At 48.8% G+C, this 18,272-nt stretch overlaps 1 protein-coding gene across 1 annotated transcript; it reads left to right on the top strand.

The window, feature by feature from the left end:
* Positions 1–11,700: 11,700 nt before the first annotated feature.
* Positions 11,701–17,871, top strand: PCK1 (phosphoenolpyruvate carboxykinase 1). The gene is made up of 10 exons (XM_043480153.1): positions 11,701–11,847; positions 12,010–12,274; positions 13,134–13,315; positions 14,048–14,251; positions 14,361–14,548; positions 14,782–14,944; positions 15,561–15,785; positions 15,874–16,005; positions 16,410–16,505; positions 16,833–17,871. The coding sequence occupies exons 2-10, from the start codon at positions 12,051–12,053 to the stop codon at positions 17,285–17,287; spliced, it is 1,869 nt and encodes a 622-aa protein (XP_043336088.1). The 5' UTR covers positions 11,701–11,847; positions 12,010–12,050; the 3' UTR covers positions 17,288–17,871.
* Positions 17,872–18,272: the final 401 nt, after the last annotated feature.

Here is an 18,272-nt window from a genome sequence, read left to right as displayed (position 1 = left end):
TATCATTAATAATTCACATGAGCTACTTTATATGTGGACGCCTACTGAATGTGATTTAATTTCTCTCTCTCTCTTTCTCTCTGCAAATGGAGGCTCTGAAGACTCATTTTAACAGAAGGAACACCTGAAATTTTCACCTGAAAGATAAAAACAAAGCGTTATATTTGCTCAGCTATGTTTTGCATGTTCAAAATGTATGCAAAAGTGTTCTAAACACAGAAATGCTTGACATGCATCTTTAAATACAGGTATTTTACAAACATGACGTGCCCTCCAGCGTGTGAAAATTTTCATTTACCACCACAGGCCAGCTCACGGAGAATCCAAGCTTGCTTATTTGTGGCTTGTTGCATTTTTCACAGGTGCACACAGCATTCAAAATGCTCATGAATCTTGAAACTTGGAACCCGGAAGTTGTAATTTGCTGAATAGAAATAAACACAAGAAATATACACAAGTCCCGAAGGACTGGTCCATGGCTACCATCTTGTTCCTGAAATGCCAGGGGCCCAGGAGGACAAGTGTTGGCCTGAATACAGGATGGGTTGAAGGAACAGGTCAGTGGGAAGGGTACCAAAGAGCTGCTCCTGTGACTGGGATTCAGCCTTTCCCTCTTTCTCTTCCTTTGCTCTGCGTGCATGCTCAGTCACTTTAGTCGTGTCCAACTCTGTGTGACCCCTGGTGTGACCATAGCCCACCAGGTTCCTCTGTTCATGAGTTTCTCCAGGCAAGAATACTGAATGCCCTCCTCCAGGGGATTCTTCCCAACCCAGGGATCAAAACTGCGTCTCTTATGTCTTCTTTGCTCTCCACCCTTGGTCAAAAATATGGAGGCCTGACTTTACCCCAGGGAGCAAAAGGCTGACCTTGGTGTCAGGTGAATTCTTGGACAGGCGGCTCATCCTTACCTGTGGACCAGCCGTGGCGCCCAGTGTCAAGACCAATGGCTTCCCCAGTGCTGAATGAGATCAAGGATGGAAAACCATTAAGAAACTTTGCTAGCACAGCCCCCCAGTCCAGGACACGGCTCTGTGAAGGAGAGACCATCCTCTGTTGGAGAAAGTCAAGTCAGGAGAACCTGAGTCACTGTGGGCGCTTGGGATGCAGCCCATGATGCAGAATCCAGCGGGGAGGGAAGTGTGGCGGGCTGCCATGCTCCCTCTTCCTGGGCTTAAATTAATTTCTTCAAATGTTCTCGTAAGTTAACGATGATTGATAGAGTGGAGATATTATTAATAAAAATTAGGTACCCAGCCCGGGAATGGACTTTGGTTTGTGCCTCGGCACTTAGCAAAGGTCAAGTGTGAAAAGGGTATTTTCAGCGGCTTGCAATCGGAATGCGTCTGGCCAGCCGGAAAATGACTCCAGCCATTTATCAAAGCTGTCAAGACACGTCTCCCACCAGAATTGTTTACCAATATTCACAATGAGCTCTGCGGGCTGCTAATAGGAGCCCGGTCGGCCGGAACTCCAGATTTTGGGAACGACTCAGGATGTTTAGTGCACCTATTTGATTCAGTGTGGGTACTCCTGTGGTTGCTGTTGGTCCTAATTACGAGAAGACCCTGTGGGACTTCTGGAAAAGTAAACAACATGGCTCAGAAAAACGCCTTCCCCGGCAGCTTCGAATAAGCCCAGGCAGACCGTGCTCTGGGGAGCTGATGCAACGAGGGGAACGGAGTGAAAAATGAGCCGCTCACGCCACACATGATAACATAAATCTGATTCCAGGAAATGAGAGGGTAGAAGAGTAGACAGGAAAACATATGGAAAAAGTTAAATAAAAACCCGAGGTGCTGCTGCTGTTGCTCCCCGGTTAGGGATTTAGTGGGGGTGGGTGCATGGATTGGGTGTATTTATCGCCTGCGCCGTGTGCTCATCACTGTGGCCGTGGGAGGTTCCGCTCCTCCTTTTGTAGAACTTGTCCTCCAGCGCGGTTTGTTCAGTGATCGTTTGCTGTACACTTACTATGTGCCAGGCTTGGTTTAAGGGGCAGAGTTTGCTGAAAGGAGTGAGAACACAGAGTCCTAGAAATCCGGGGTCTTGCCTTTTGCCTTTCTGTCCCTGCAAAAAATCCATACGGTGTGGAATCTAGAAACATGGTCCAGATGAACCTATTTGCAGGCAGGAATAGAGATGCAGATGTAGAAAGCCAACTTGTAGACATAGTGGGGAGGAAGGGAGGGTGGGTCAGATTGGGAGAGTAGCATTGATGTATTTACATTACAGTGTGTGAAATAGATAGCTAGTGGGAAGCTGCTGGAAAGCGCAGGGAGCTCATCTCGGTGCTCTGTGATGACCTAGAGGGGCGGGATGGGGAGGGTGGGAGGGAGGGCTAAGAGGGAGGGAATATGTGTATCCATATAGCTGATTCACACTGTTGTAGAGTAGAAACTAACACAACATTGTAAAGCAATTATACTCCAATAAAAAAAAAAGAGTGTTTATTTGGACTACCAGGTATGATCCGGCTACCCTCTGATGTAAGTACTATAATTATCCTCACCTAAGTGGTGAGGAGACTGAAAAGTGAAGTCGCTCAGTCGTGTCCAACTCTTTGCGACCCCATGGATTGTAGCCTACCAGGATCCTCAGTCCACGGGATTTTCCAGGCAAGAATACTGGAGTGGGTTGCCATTTACTTCTCCAGGGGATGAAGAAGCATAGAAAGACTATGACTTGACTAGGCCACGTGTTCTACGTAGGAATGGAAGTATTGGACTCTGGTGTCCATGCTGTTGGCTACTATGCCTCCCCAAATGACACTGGGGGCCTCATCTGCAGGTTGAAATACCAAGCCAATCACTGTTTCTCATGACCGGAATGCTCAAAGAGGGTCCACTACACAGCGACGTTGACCCATCTCTGTATTAAAACTGGTGTCTGGGAGCCCAGGCTTCCCACTGTGTTCCAGCCCCATAGTGCCCTAGACCCTGTGGTCCTGGCCAGGCCCACCCCCAACAAGGCAGAGGATTGAGAAAGAGGCCTCTTGCATCACAGCTTTCCTGAGCCAATACAGGGAAAGTAAACTGGCCTAACCTCGGCTTTTGGCAGAATTGCAGAATGGATTTTTTTTTTTAAGTTTTTTGTTTTTTTTTTTAATGTGGACCATTTTTAAAGTCTTTACTGAACTTGTTACAACACTGCTTCTGTTTTATGTTTGGGATTTTTGGCTGTGAAGCATGTGAGATTCTGACTCCCTGACCAGAGATCAAACCTGCACCCGCTGCATTGGAAGTTGAAGTCGTAACCACTGGATCGACCGCCAGGGAAGTCCCTGGAATTCTGCCTGATTGAAAATTAAAGAATGACAGACACTAACACATACAAGGGGCAGAGGTCTCCCCAGCTCCTGCTTCCCGTTTTCCCATCTGAAACACCGACTTACTGATGAGATGAATCTCCTCTGTGTTGGCCTGATTCTAGGTACCTCCAGCAGATTTCTCACACCTTTGACAATTTTACTTTTTCCTGAAATACCCAAAATACCAAAATGAAAATTTCTTTCCACCTTTACCATTTATTTCACTTGGTTGCCTCTTGAAAGCAACACAGACTAGTTTAGTGAAGGGGGCTATGGGCTGGCATTTTCCCCATCAGACTCTGTGGTCATTGTTCAAACAGGGTTTTCTGTGTGTATGTAGTTGGATTCTGATGCAGTACCAGGATGTAAGAACAGCATCCTGATGGACTTCCATTTCCTCCATATTTCAACTTGGAAATACTTCAGGGTATCATGGCTAAGTTAGATGCTTCAGTCCCTGATGAAATGTGCTGGCTGGACCCCAACCCTGTGGCACGTGTCCCTGAGTCTCGATGCTGTGAATTCCTGCCCCCAACCCTTGGCTTCCACAGTGGCTCAGTGGTAAAGAACCCGTCTGCAATGAGGCAGACATAAGAGATGCGGGTTCAATCCCTGGGTTGAGAAGATCCCCTGGAGGAGGGCACGGCAACCCACTACAGCATTCTTGCCTGGAGAATCCCATGGACAGAGGAGCCTGGCAGGCTACATTCCATGGGGTCACGAACGAGTTGGACACGAGTGAAGCGACTTAGCATGCACACACCCTCGGGAGAGGAGCTGAGAGCGTCTGATCTACTGAGTTTGGAGAATTATCCCTAGCATACATCAGAAGAGACATTGTAGTTCTGAGCCGTAACATCGCGGGCGTGCGGAAGAATTTGCATAGTTACTGTGGAACGCTGGGGAAGAGGAGTGTTCAGTTCCTGAGCAATTATAACTTTCAGAGACAGTTAACTGCACTGCAAAGTGGATCCATTTTCTCGCTACAAAACAAGTGCATTGGATTGTTTTCATGGTAACGATGCAATGAGTTCTCTTTGCTCCGTGCTTCACTGGGTGGTGCTGTCTTTTCTCTGCGAGCGTGCTTGGAACAGCATTCTGTGTTCTCCCAGACACTCTGGGAAAATGGACTTAACTTTCTCTGTAGCACTTGACATCCCAAGGGCACTGAGAGTCAGAAAGTCCATCTCATTTTAGAGATAAGGAAACTGAGACAGTAGGTGACCGATCCAGGGACACTCAGCACAGGGGGCACACGCATTGTCAAAGACCACATGGAGCTGTCTGGCCCAGCTAGCACCCTCCACACTGAAAATCATAGTAGAAAGTTGGAATATAGAAATAGTAGAAGATTCGGGATTGGAGCCAAAATCTGGCTACACTCTGAATACAGCATGGAACTGACGAAGAGAACTAAGGCAAGGTTGTAAAAAAAAAAAAAACTTAGGGCAAACCTGAGTTTTTAATTTTCTTCTGTAGTTTTTTTTTTTTTGATCGTTTTCCACCCAATGTAGCCGTGCACATAAGTTAGCCAGCATGTGACTCTGACTTCCTGTTTTAATATGCACACGCAGCATGGACACTAAGTCCTCCCCAGCCTCCAACAAGAAAGGAGACCCAGCAGACACAGAATCACTGATTTTCCAAAGTAAGTGAGAGGGGAAGAAGATGAAAACCAAAGCCACCATGGGCCTCAGAATGCATGGCAGTGAACACGCGCAGTGTCTCATTTGCTTCCTCCCCGCACAGGTGAATAGAGTGAGGCATGGATGCTGGTCTCACGGGTTTCTGGAGAAGCCGGGTCCAGGATTGACCTGGGTCTCCTGAGTTAGGGTTCTGTGTAGGTTGAAATCTTGTCTAATGGAGGATGTTTTTGGCTGCAAACCAGAAGCCACCTAATTCAAACAGCCAGCCAGCAAAGGTGACCCAGAGGAGTCGTGGACTTTATCTGCTGGTCCTGACTTGGAGGGTTGACTCTCCTGTCCCCACCTGGTGCCCCAGCCTCCATAGCCGTTAAGTGTCAGCATCCCACAGAGGTGACCCTGTGCTCTGAAGTCGTTCACGGGATGGATGTGGGGTGGGATGTTGAATTCCAACATGTGCATCACTCTTGCACACCCAGATCGTCTTTACAGCTCTCCAAACACCTGACAAAGAAATCTCCAAAGGAAATAAACAAGACTTTATAGAGTCGCTATTTCCATGGGTCACTAATGACTGAAAGGGGAGACAGCCAACCCCCTAGATAGATTCTAACACTTGGTTGTTAGCATTCATTTAACACATACTATGTGCATGTCTTTGCTGCAAAAATTTTGCATTATTAACATGTGGAGGCAAAATGGGTTCCCTCTAGATCCATTTTTATTTCTTCATTGTGGAAAGAATATGCACACAGACAAAATCATGACCCTCGCGGGAGAAGATTCGCTAATATCACAAACAGTCGTCTTTGCTGGGTGAGTGTACATTCAGCCTAAGACTGGGGTCTTCAAACGTTACGAGGCTGTTGAGAGATGCAGAAAGGATTAGGAAGAGGGATGATGGGCGGGTGGGGAGTGTTGAAGACCTGCCAACATCCTAGAATGACTCGTTCCCCCACAATATACCTGCCATCCACCCTGGGTCATTATTTCTACATCTTTCAAATAAAAGACAGGACTGTGCTGTGCTGTGCTTAGTCACTCAGTCATGTCTGATTCTTTGAACCCATGGACTGTAGCCTGCCAGGCTCTTCTGCCCATGGGATTCTCCAGGCAAGAATACTGGAGTGGGTTGCCATGCCCTCCTCCAGGGGATCTTCCCAACCCAGGGTTTGGACTCAGGTCTCCCGCATTGCAGGTGGATTCTTCACCATCTGAGCCACCAGAGAAGCCTAAAAGACAGGACTACCACTTTTGTTTTTCAGTTGAGGTAAAATTCACATGCCATAAAATCAGCCATTTTAAAGTGTACAAGTCAGCCACATTTAGTGTGTTGAGAATGTGATGCAACCACCACCTCTATCTGATTCCAAGACATGTTCATCACCCCCAAGGGAGACCGCCGACTCATTAAGCTGGATGAGCATCATCTTTTAAGGACCTTAATTGTATGATTCTATGGCTTTAAAATAGGAACTCAACTCATTTAGCTCTGTAAAATAAAAGAGAATAAAACAAAACCCCTCCAAGCTGTAGAGATTTTAAGGTTCCCCATAAAATAGAATGTCTAAAATTTGTCTCTAACAAACACAGCCGGAGTGGCTGATGGGAATTTCCCAGGTCTGATGATGCCATGCAGATCATTACAGGACTGGCCAGTGTTTTCCTGCTGTTGGAAACTTCCACGGCAGGGCCAGTCTGTGCCCACGGAGCAGCATCTGTGGCAATGGACACCCACAGTTGATTTGTGTACAACCTTTGACACCAGGACAAGACATGGGATTTACACTGTTAGTTTCTTATCATCTCCTGGCAAACCACTGTCCCTTTGATCTTTACCAGAAAAGGGGCAGGCTGACACAGGAATTCAGATTCCTGAACTGGGGGGCATTTTTGTGGTCACTCTCATCAGTTTTGGGTTAGAGTAGAGAGGTCATCGGAGAAGGCAATGGCACCCCACTTCAGTGCTCTTGCCTGGAGAATTCCAGGGACGGGGGAGCCTGGTGGGCTGCCATCTATGGGGTCGCACAGAGTCGGACATGACTGAAGCGACTTAGCAGCAGCAGCAGAGAGGTCATGGGCTTGCAGTTGAGAGCCCTAGCTTGGAAAAATGGTTTATTTGCTCTCTCTTGTTGGTGTTTAGTCACTGAGTCGCGTCATTTGCCCTCCCTGAATCTCAGCTATTCCATTCTTCCAATGAAATAATTGATTGTAAACGGTGGATTTCCAATGTTTTCTGAAATTCCCTGCTCAAACAGAGATCTAATATGTCAGTCTAATACAATACGTACCACATGCATGTGTCCTCAGTCATGTCCAACTCTTTGCGACCCCATGGACTGTAGCCCTGCCAGGCTTCTCTGTCTATGGGATTTCCCAAGCAAGAATACAGGAGTGGGTTGCCACTTCCTCCTCCAGGAGGTTTTCCCACCCCAAGGATCAAACCTGTGTCTCTTGCATTGCAGGCAGATTCTTTGCCACTGAGCCATTTGGGAAGACCCAATATATAGCACAGGTGAGGTCAAAGCTGCTGTGAGTGAGGAGGGTCCTGAGCACATCTCGCCTAGCCATTCACCCTGCCTCCTCCTTAGGAGGCTCAGAAGAATGCCCCCTAAACCCCTCAGAACACAGGGCAGAAACCACAGCTCCTGACTCTACAGGAACTCCAAGTTCTGGTTGGCTGGTCTTGGAAATTTCTGTTGTAATTTTATTGGCCTCAAGGTAACCAGGAAAATGCCAACATATGTCAGTCAAACTGTCCTCAAAATCCTCTGGGAGATTCCGCCCAAGTTCATGGCTTTGCTTTTCATTGCTTTCTGGAATGCTGTCATTCCCCACCCTTCGCCTCACCTGCTCACACCTGTCATCCTTGTCCTGCCTTGGTTTCCAAGTTGCCCTCCTGACGGCTCCGTCCACACAGGCAACTGAAACCTTTTCTTTTCTTTTTTAATTAGAAGATAATTGCTTTACAATGTTGTGTTGGCTTCTGTTGTACAACAACATGAATCAGCCATAATTTTATATATATATATATCTCCTCCCCCTCCCATCTCACCCTTCTAGGTTGTCATAGAGCACCAGGCTCTATGTTATATAGCATATATATAGCATATATATATATACACATACATATATAGGCTCCCTATGTTATATAACAACTTCCCGCTACTTATCTATTTTGCACATGAGAAAGGTTTTTCATGATAAAGGCTTTTCAGTGGGCTTTCCAGGTGGCGCTAGTGGTAAAGATTCTGCCTGCTAGTGTAGGAGATGCAAGAAACTTGGGTTCCATCCTTGGGTCAGGAAGATCCCCTGGAGAAGGAAATGGCAACCCACTCCAGTTTTCTTGCCTAAGAAATCCCATGGACAGAGGAACTGGCAGGTTACAGTCCATGAGGCCACAAAGAGTTGGACACGACTGAGCACAAATTACATAAAGGCTTTTCAAAATCTTGCTTCCTCACTCCTCAGAACCCTGGGGTCAGCCAGCTACAGCTTAGGACAACAACAAAAAAATGTGTGTGTGACCTCAAGGAGATGTAGTGAAACTGCTTTTTTTTTTTTTCAGTGTCTGATTTTTCTCCTTTCAACAAAGCAGTTTTGTGTCTGGGCTCAACGTTTAAGATGCTTTCTAAAAGAAGAGAAACTTTGTACCTTAGGATATGTTTAAACAGCCCCAGGAAAGCTGAGGGGTCCCTGTGGTGTTTGCAAATGTAGAAACGACAAATGCAGCTCACACAGTGGGCCGGGCAGAGGTAGCCCCCACCGTCCCTGGCCACCTAGGAACAGAGGTAGCCCCCACCGTCCCTGGCCACCTAGGAATGTATTAAAAAATCCACGAGGTGGGTGTGACTGAGCGTCCTCAGGGAGTCCAGCAGCAGAACAACAGCAGAGCTGCCACTGCAGGCCCCCATGGCCGGTACTCAGTTCTGAGACTTACTTACAACTCAGTGTTAGTCGCTCAGTCATGTCCGATACTGTGCAACCCCATGGACTACATATAGCCTGCCAGGCTCCTCTGTCCATGGAATTCTCCAGGTAAGAATACTGGTGTGAGTAGCCATTCCCTTCTCCATTGGATATTCCTGGACCAGGGACTGAACCCAGGCCTCCGGCATTACAGGCAGCTTCTTTACCATCTGAACTTCCTGGGAAGCCCATTTACAATGAAGCCCATGGGTAAATGGGGAAGACACAATGTCACCAGTCAGTCCTTTGAAAACTTGGCTCAGTGAGTCCCCTCCGGGGCAGGGAGTCTCCGAGAACAGGGACAGACTTGGGCCCGAGTCAGCATCAACAGAGGGCATCAAGTGGGGCAGCGGGAGGTAAGCCTCAGATCTGCTCCATCTCGGTCTCTGAGCTGGGGTGTTTTTAAAGGGGAAGAGCAAAGAAACAGGGATTAACCATTGTTTTGTGACATTTCTTAATTGTACTTTCAGGGGTCAGGATTCTCTTATTTATGACTCTCTAGCCAGGTGATCTGTGGCTCAGGGGTCTGTGAGCTCACCTGGCCTTGGAGAAACAACCCAAGTTTGTACGTTAGTGATGAGACCTACAGCAGCAACCTCAGTGCGTTAGTGAAGTTCTGACAACAATGGTCTTAGTCATCTAACTCGGGTTGATTAGTGCTCAGTTAGCACAACATGGAGTTCTGACGGGACAAGAACAGGATTGAGGTCAGAGGAAGGGGGCAGTTTGGGTAGAGAGATTAATCATAAACTCAGTAAGGGAACATGGTTTTGGGGGGCTCGGTTTCACCATTACAGTTTTTAACAGCAAACTGGGAATCCCTACTCACTTGAGGAAATCAGCCACCTGGGTGTGAATGTGTGTGCTGCGTATTTACCCAAAGGTTGTGCCTTTGAATGGCTAATTTCACTGATGTCAGATTCTCAGAAAGTGTCCCCAGCAACAGAGTGTTTGGAGTGTTACATTTTGGTGGAAATTAGACGGGACACACTTCTGTTTGGCTGACAGCATTGTTATGAATGAATTTCGGTGACCATTTAGGCAAATGATTTTAAACTAAACAGAAACATCTCCTGTTGTACTTACACTGAAAGATTCAATTGGCTGAATTAAAAGTCTGAATAAATGAACCTGCTTGTACCCTTTTAAAAATCTCTCCTCCTGCCCTCACAGCAACTACTGATTTACACTTTCACAGTAAATTAGTTTGTGTTGTAGAATTTTATATGATGGAAATCATAAAAATGTTTACATTTTAAAAATTGTACTTTCCCTCAATGCTGCATAATTATTTCATGATTCATAATTCATAGCTTCATTCTTTTTATAGCCATGTACTATCCTGTATAGATGCCCCACAGTTTCCTTACCCACTTAATGGACATTCGGCTTGTTTCCAGTTTTGGCTTTTACTAACAAAGCCTTATGTTACACACACACACACAAAATCTGAATAAATGAAACATAGCAATGGGTTGGTAATTTTGGTGGAAGTTGGTGACGTGTGTACACTCAGCACGGTGGTGGGAGTGAAGTCCCATAGGATGGTCCTCAGAGAACTCCTGGTTTGAGATTGTTGTTCCCAATGCCTTGTGATTGTCACAGCTCCTCACAGACACAGTCACGGAGCCATCTCGGCTCACACTCCACTGACCTCCTCCAGTGAGAGGACGCCCACTGAGCTGGGGGCTGGCTGCTGGCGGTTGGGGCCTGGCCCTGTTCTCCTGACTTCTCACCTAGTGTTCTCGAAACGCTAGCCAGTAGCTCCATAGCTCATTAAATTGGACTGATGTTCTGATGGCTTGCAAAGCAAATTTTTTTACAGCTGTTATAAAGGTCTCATTGCTCAAGTGTAATCGAGCAAAACTGCCAAGCCCCCTCCACTCCCTGGACGCTGGGATTTGCAAGGGCAACAAAAAGTGTACAGTTGACTCCAGAAATAACTGCACCCAGCCCAGAACTCCTGGGACAATACGTGGAAGGTTCCAGGAGGGGCAAAGTTCCCTTACAAGGGATAGTCCGGAGCTCGGCAGCTCGTGTTCCAGTCCCTCTCTGCAACCCACCAGCCTGGGGTTGGGGAGTAGTCGCCAGATCCCTGATGCCTCAGCGTCGTTGTCTGTACACTGGGGGGCTTGTGGACTCCACTTAGGGTCAAGGAGTTAGTCGGTGCAGAGCATTGTTGTAAGTGCTCTTACATTCAGCACCTACTGAGCGCCAGAAGCTGTGCATACAGAGAGGAATAAAATAGACAGAGATCCTTGCCCTTGTGGAATTTATACTTGGGGTGGGGGCAGGGGGCACACCATGGACACTCTATAAGGTTAATAGACCCTAATTAGGTCAGACAGTTGCCAATAAGCCAGGCACCATCCCACATTTGGGGGTGTTCTTCCCGTGGGCCTTTGCCCGTGGGGTGACACCTCACCACTGCCGCATTCTGCCAACCAGCAGCCATCTGTACACAAGATGCGCTGCCAAAACCCCTGAGTTCCCCACGAGCCTCTGCACCTTCCCACCCTTCCCTTCAACAGGAGGGCATGTGTTTTGCATCTTCAGGGGGACTGGGGCAGAGCTCCATCAGTCAGAAGTCGTGTAAGGGCCTGTCATGGCTGGTCCAGGGGCCGTAGGCCACGTGGCACTCATTAACGACTGTCTGTTCAATGATTATCTGCCTGGGTTTATTGTGGTGAGCCAGTCCAAAGCATAACTGATCGTGGCCGTGATCCAAAGACCAGCCCCTGACGTCAGAGTCGAGCCTCTCTGGGTGTGGCTGAGGGGCCGGGCCTCTCTCTTTCTTGGAATTTAAAGGCCAGGAAGTTCTGCCTCCACACCCCAAACAGGGCCTTCCCACTGGGAACGCACGCTTACCCGCGGGAAGAGCCTTGCAAGAGACCCTTGGGCCTCTGACCTGATCGTCCAAAGAGAAGAAAGGTAGACAGAGCCTGTTCACATACGTTTCTAACAAACTTCAACACTAATAGGAACTGGTTTTCTTTTTCCTCCCAGCCACGACGGTGACCCCAACAAAGTGTGCGGAGTTGAGGGCATCCGTGGTTGTCTTTATTCATGAAGCCTGTGCTTTTTCTATTGCAGGGAACCTCAGCATCCGTGCCCCCCAGCCCAGCTCTGCAGAGATGCCTCCCCAGCTCTCAGATGGCCTCAACTACTCAGCCAAAATCGTCCAGGGCTCCCTGGACAGCCTGCCCCAGGCCGTGAGGGAGTTCGTGGAGAGCAGCGCCAAGCTGTGCCGGCCCGACCAAGTCCACATCTGCGATGGCTCCGAGGAGGAGAACCAGCAGCTGCTGAGCCACATGGAGGAGGAGGGTGTGATCAAGAGGCTGAAGAAGTATGACAACTGGTGAGCACAGCTCTGCCCCCGGTATTCGGCCTTTCTCTCTACCCAGGGCGCAGGTGGAATGAGGAGGACGTGGGCCTCAGCAGAGCCGGGGTGGGGCTGTGTGGTTTGCAGACTCTTGAAAAACTTAGTAAAAGAGCCAGAACCATGTAGACTTAATTTTATGATGTTTGCAGAGCAGCCCAAGTCATCAATGCAGGGGCACATGCAAACTCTCTTTGCAAACCAGGTCCCCAGTTGAAAGGAAGGTCTGACAATCCCTGTCCTAAAACACTAACTCCTGGTCTAGTGAGTGTCCTTCTGACCACGTCCCAGTGGATGTGGCTGTGTCCACATTGATGGAGCATCTTTAGTGCCCGTGGTACCTGCCAGGTGTGGGAAGAACATGATGATGAGAAAACTGGCCCCTTCCTGAATGGTCCATGGCTGAGGGAACCTAGGGAGGAGATGCCATGCAGAATACCAGCACTTCTCTAATCCCCACCTGTGTATTTTCAATTTTTATTTACTTATTTATTTTCAGCTGTGCTGGGTCTTCGTTGCTGCAAGGGCTTTTCTTTAGTTGCAGAGAGCGGGGGCTACTTTCTGGTTGCGGTGCCAGGGCTTCTCATTGTGGTGGCTTCTCTTGTTGCAGAGCACGGGCTCTAGAGTGTGGGGGCTTCAGTAGTTGCGGCTCCCGGATGCTTACACACAGGCTCAGGCTCAACAGTTGTGGTGAAAGGGCTTAGCTGCTCCATGGCATGTGGGATCTTCCCAGATCAAAAATTGAACCTGTGTCCCTTGCATTGCAAGGCAGATTCTTTACCACCAAGCCACTAGGGAAGCCCCTAATCTCTGTATTTTAATTTTTTTTTTTTTGCAGCTGGTTGGCTCTCACAGACCCCAGGGATGTGGCCAGAATTGAAAGCAAGACGGTCATCATCACTCGAGAGCAAAGAGATACGGTGCCCATCCCCAAAACCGGCCTCAGCCAGCTGGGCCGCTGGATGTCCGAGGAGGATTTTGAGAAAGCGTTCAACATCCGATTTCCAGGGTGCATGAAAGGTGAGTGAAACATTTATTTGACTGGGTACAATATCAGCAAACCTTTTATTATCATCTCTATCCTACCGGTAATTGTCTCAGGAACTCCCATTGCTCAGAGAGTCATAAGTTCCACATAAGAATTGGCCACATGTTGAAAATGTACATCTCAGTTCTGGTTTTATAGACTGCCTTCGATGGCCAGGAAAACAATTTCTATGCTTGTGGATTTAAGATAGCTTGGTGGAACCCAGCTGCACATTTATGAAAACTTAATTTTGCTGTCATGGCCACCTTTTCATTTGGTGTTGTTGAGTCACTAAGTTGTGTCCTACTTTTTGTAACCCCATGGACTTCAGCATGCCAGGCTCCTCTGTCCTCCACTGTCTTCTGGGCTTTGCTCAAATTCTTGTCCATTGAGTTGGTATGCCATCCAGCCATCTCATCCTCTGCCACCCCTTTCTACTTTTGCCCTCAATCTTTCCTGTGTCTTTTTCAATGAGTCGGTTCTTCACATCAGGTGGCCAAAGTATTAGAGCTTCAGCATCAGTCCTTCCAATGAGTATTCAGGGTTGATTTCCTTTAGGATTGACTGGAGTAATCTCCTTGTAGTCCACAGGACTCATCTAATCAAGGGGCTGGTGGCAAGCAAGATGTGACGTTGTCGGAGGGGGATCATGAGAAGGGTCATGATTGGCGGTTGTCTGTGAGTCTGGGGTTGTTTCTCACCAGCTCCCACCTCCCGGCCCACAGGTCGTACCATGTACGTCATCCCGTTCAGCATGGGGCCCCTGGGCTCTCCTCTGTCCAAGATTGGCATCGAGCTGACAGACTCACCCTACGTGGTAACCAGCATGCGCATCATGACGAGGATGGGCACTGCCATCCTGGAAGCGCTGGGGGATGGCGAGTTCGTCAAGTGCCTCCACTCCGTGGGGTGCCCTTTGCCTTTAAAAAGTAAGCACATTATTTCAAAATCAAAAGCCGGAATTAAAAAAAGAAAAAGCTTACCCTTAAACTCCGCTGGGGACCTGGCACACTCATGTGGGCGTGTCCTCCTGCGCAGAGCCTTTGGTTAACAACTGGGCCTGTAACCCCGAGCTCACACTCATCGCCCACCTGCCCGACCGCCGAGAAATCATCTCCTTTGGGAGTGGGTACGGCGGGAACTCGCTCCTTGGGAAGAAGTGCTTTGCCCTCAGGATGGCCAGCCGGCTGGCCAAGGAGGAGGGGTGGCTGGCAGAGCACATGCTGGTAAGATGCAGGGAATTCTAAATGTGTGCAGCCGAGGGTCGGGCAGAGGAGGGGAAGTGGCAGACCCCTACTGCATTAGCATTCCTATTAGGCATCAGCGTTTCAGTGCTCCAAGGACATTGGGAATTCCATCAGTAATGATGAATGGCTTCCAGGCCCCCTCCTAGACTAGGGCGTGGACCTCTAGGGCAGAAAGGAACCAAGCGCTTCAGGAGAAACCTTGTCTCCAACAGATTCTGGGCATCACCAACCCCAAGGGCCAGAAGAAGTACTTCGCGGCTGCGTTTCCCAGCGCCTGTGGGAAGACCAACCTGGCCATGATGAACCCTACCCTCCCAGGATGGAAAGTAGAGTGTGTGGGTGATGATATCGCCTGGATGAAATTTGACCAACAAGGTGACTCTTTTAGGCCCAGGTGTTGATGATAATCATTGGACCTTAGTGAACTTTTGGGTTTAAACATGCCAAATCCTCCCAAGTCCACAGTGTCCGGATTTTTTAATTCAGTTAGTTCTTGCAAAAGCACGGACATATGTATTCCATCAGCTTTCTTTAATCTCATATCCAATCTGGATTGAAATGGGACCTTCTATTACTGTTTGTTTACATTTTGTCTAGTTGCTAAGTCATGTCCGATTCTTTGCAACATGGACTGTAGCCCACCAGGCTCCTCTGTCCATGGGATTTCCCAGGCAAGGATACTGGAGTGGGTTGCCATTTCCTTTGCCAGAGGATCTTCCTGACCCAGGGATCGAACCCACATCTCCTGCATTGACAGGCAGATTCTTTACCACTGAGCTACCTAGGTTGGTTAAAATAGTTTGATGGGAAACTCGTGAGAAACAGTCAAAGTTGATTAATAATGCTGGCATGAGACAAGAGAAAGAGATTCTGGGGAGAAGGGAAAAAGTACAAAGACTTGAGAATTTGGTGCAGAAATTAACCTGGCAAGATATAAGATGATATGCTTTCCTTGGTACTCACTTCCACTCCTTGATTTAAAACTTGCCAGGTAACTTGCGGGCCATCAACCCAGAGAATGGGTTTTTTGGTGTCGCTCCGGGAACCTCTATAAGGACAAACCCCAATGCCATCAAGACCATCCAGAAGAATACCATCTTCACCAATGTGGCCGAGACCAGTGATGGGGGTGTTTACTGGGAAGGCATTGACCAGCCACTGGCCTCAGGCATCAAGCTCATTTCCTGGAAGGGCAAGGAGTGGGACCCCAAAGATGGTAAGCCCCCCAGGAGGCCTGGAGCCCCAGCCCTTGGGTGTGTGTGCTGGGCCAGACGCTCAGGCCCCGTCTTCCCTTGCTGCTGTAGGGGAGCCTTGCGCCCACCCCAACTCGCGGTTCTGCACTCCGGCCAGCCAGTGCCCCATCATTGACCCTGACTGGGAGTCTCCAGAGGGTGTGCCCATTGAGGGCATCATCTTCGGAGGGCGTCGGCCTGTTGGTGAGGCTCCCGGGCCCTTGGGCTGGGACACGGGTGTGTCACTCTGGGGGGATGTGTCACTACAAGGGCTCACGTTCCGTGACCTGGTTGGAGGGAGTCAGGGATACGGAGCTTCCTTTCACAAATGACAGGGTAATGAGCAAGCTCGGGCATAGAACTTAGTCTCTGGCCACTAGAACTCCTGGGTCCTCATCCCAGGGATGTGGCTCCCAGTCTGACTTCGGCCACGTGGCCCCCTGCCGTGACTCTGATGTGGCAGGCCTGCCCTTTGCTCTGGAGCTGCAGCATCAGCCCCTTTAGAAGAGAGACGACACACAGCACATCTTTCCACCTGGGAGACGACATCGCGGCCGAGGGGGCTGGGGGTCAAATCCTCTAAGGAGCGTTTCTTTCTCCTGCTAAAGGCGTCCCTCTGGTCTATGAGGCTCTCAGCTGGCAGCACGGCGTGTTTGTGGGGGCGGCCATGAGATCCGAGGCCACGGCAGCGGCGGAGTACAAGGGTGAGTCTGGCCAAGATCCGGGGCCGCCAAGAAGGGACAGTGACATCTCTGTCTCCGTGTTTCTCTGTCTCTCTATTTTTCGGTCACTCTGCTTCTCTGTCTCTTTCTCTCTCTGTCTCTCTCTGTTTCTCTATCTCTGTGTCTCTCTGCTCTTTCTGTCTCTGTATCTCTGTCTCTTAGTTGCCCCTCTGTCTCTTTATCTCTCTGTCTCCCCGTGTCTCTCTCTGTATATGCAGAGAGGTACAGAAAGCCAGGCAGCCATGTCAACAGTAAATGTGCCCGTAGTCCTGTGAGGCTTCACTTACCCACAGAGTCCCCTGTTAACAGGCAAAATCATCATGCACGACCCGTTTGCCATGCGCCCCTTCTTCGGCTACAACTTCGGCCAGTACCTGGCGCACTGGCTCAGCATGGCCCAGCGCCCCGCAGCCAAGTTGCCCAAGATCTTCCACGTCAACTGGTTCCGAAAGGACAAGGCTGGCAGGTTCCTCTGGCCCGGCTTCGGCGAGAACTCCCGGGTGCTGGAGTGGATGTTCAACCGCGTGGGCGGGCAAGGCGGCGCCCAGCTCACGCCCATCGGCTACATCCCTGATGAGGGTGCCCTGGACCTGCAGGGCCTGGGGGATGTTGACGTGAAGGAGCTCTTCCACATCTCCAAGGAGTTCTGGGAGGAGGAGGTGGAAGAAATACAGAAGTACCTGGAGGAGCAGGTGAATGCCGATCTCCCCCCGGAGATCAAGAATGAGGTCCTGGCCCTGAAGCAGAGAATCAGCCAGATGTAACCAGGTTCGCCTGACCGTCCGCTTCCAGTCCATACAACGCACCAGGAACAGGAGACATGGTGCTTCCTGAATTCTCACCGCCTGCAGCACCGCAATGACCGCACCCAGGGGCTGATTGAAAGACACACCTTAATTTTTCAGATAAGACCATATAGCAGACTGAAGCTAGTCACTAATGAGGTTGGGGAGGGAAATAGCAGGCTCCAGGAAATAGCAAACATTCATGATACAATGCACCTTTGTTCAACTTAGGGACACTCAAGCAGACAGTCTTCTTTGTCTTTTCCCTTTAGCTGTATCAGTTAGCCAGAATGCACAGAAAAAGACACTTGAGCTGTATATATGTGTGTGTGCACATGCGTGTGTTTTTGTGTACTGTTGTCTAAAACGTATTTAATGACTTTGGAAAAATCTTGGGCAAGATTACCTACTAGTTGTTGCTAGAATGCGATGTTGCTTTCTTATTAATATGTGTGTTTAAATTATTTTTATATACTATGGTTCCTTACCTTTACATAATTTCAACATTTTCCCCTAACACTTCTTGGAAAAAAAAATCACAAAATAAACTTTTATAGAAAAGATGAATTTGCTTGCCTGATTTTTCTTATCTGAACAGCCAAGAAGAGGGGACTCTGATGAAACCTTCTGTGATAGAATCCCCTTCAAAGAACGTGGGGCTACCCTGGTGGAGGGGGGTGAGCTGGGGGATGGAGGGAGCCAGATGGGGAGGTGTGAGCAGAGAGACTGTCATCCAGAGGTGACACGGCACGATGCTTTGGGTTGTCTGAATTAACTTGAAGCCGTCGATCAGTGCCCTTGAACATCCACAAACCTTTAAATTGTGGGTCTTGGGTAAGTGGAACAGGAGAGTTTAAAGCATGCTTTTTGACAAAACCCTGGGTCTGGGGGCTCGGTCTTTCACAAGAATTATATCATGGCCAATTTCACAGACTTTTGTCAATAAATTCTCTTTTGAGCAACT

This window comes from Cervus canadensis, chromosome 10 (assembly GCF_019320065.1).
Source record: "Cervus canadensis isolate Bull #8, Minnesota chromosome 10, ASM1932006v1, whole genome shotgun sequence".
Taxonomy (NCBI): Eukaryota; Metazoa; Chordata; class Mammalia; order Artiodactyla; family Cervidae; genus Cervus; species Cervus canadensis.
The sequence above is the reverse complement of the archived record's forward strand: the minus strand, read 5'-3'. Positions and strand labels throughout refer to the sequence as shown.

What these genes read in the sequence shown, in the direction of transcription:
- PCK1 (XM_043480153.1), top strand. Translation starts at nt 12,051, where the DNA reads ATGCCTCCCCAGCTCTCAGATGGCCTCAACTACTCAGCCAAAATCGTC. An exon ending in GATGAAATTTGACCAACAAG is followed by an intron (nt 14,945 to 15,560) that starts GTGACTCTTTTA and finishes AAAACTTGCCAG; the next exon opens with GTAACTTGCGGGCCATCAAC. An exon ending in GGCAGCGGCGGAGTACAAGG is followed by an intron (nt 16,506 to 16,832) that starts GTGAGTCTGGCC and finishes CCCTGTTAACAG; the next exon opens with GCAAAATCATCATGCACGAC.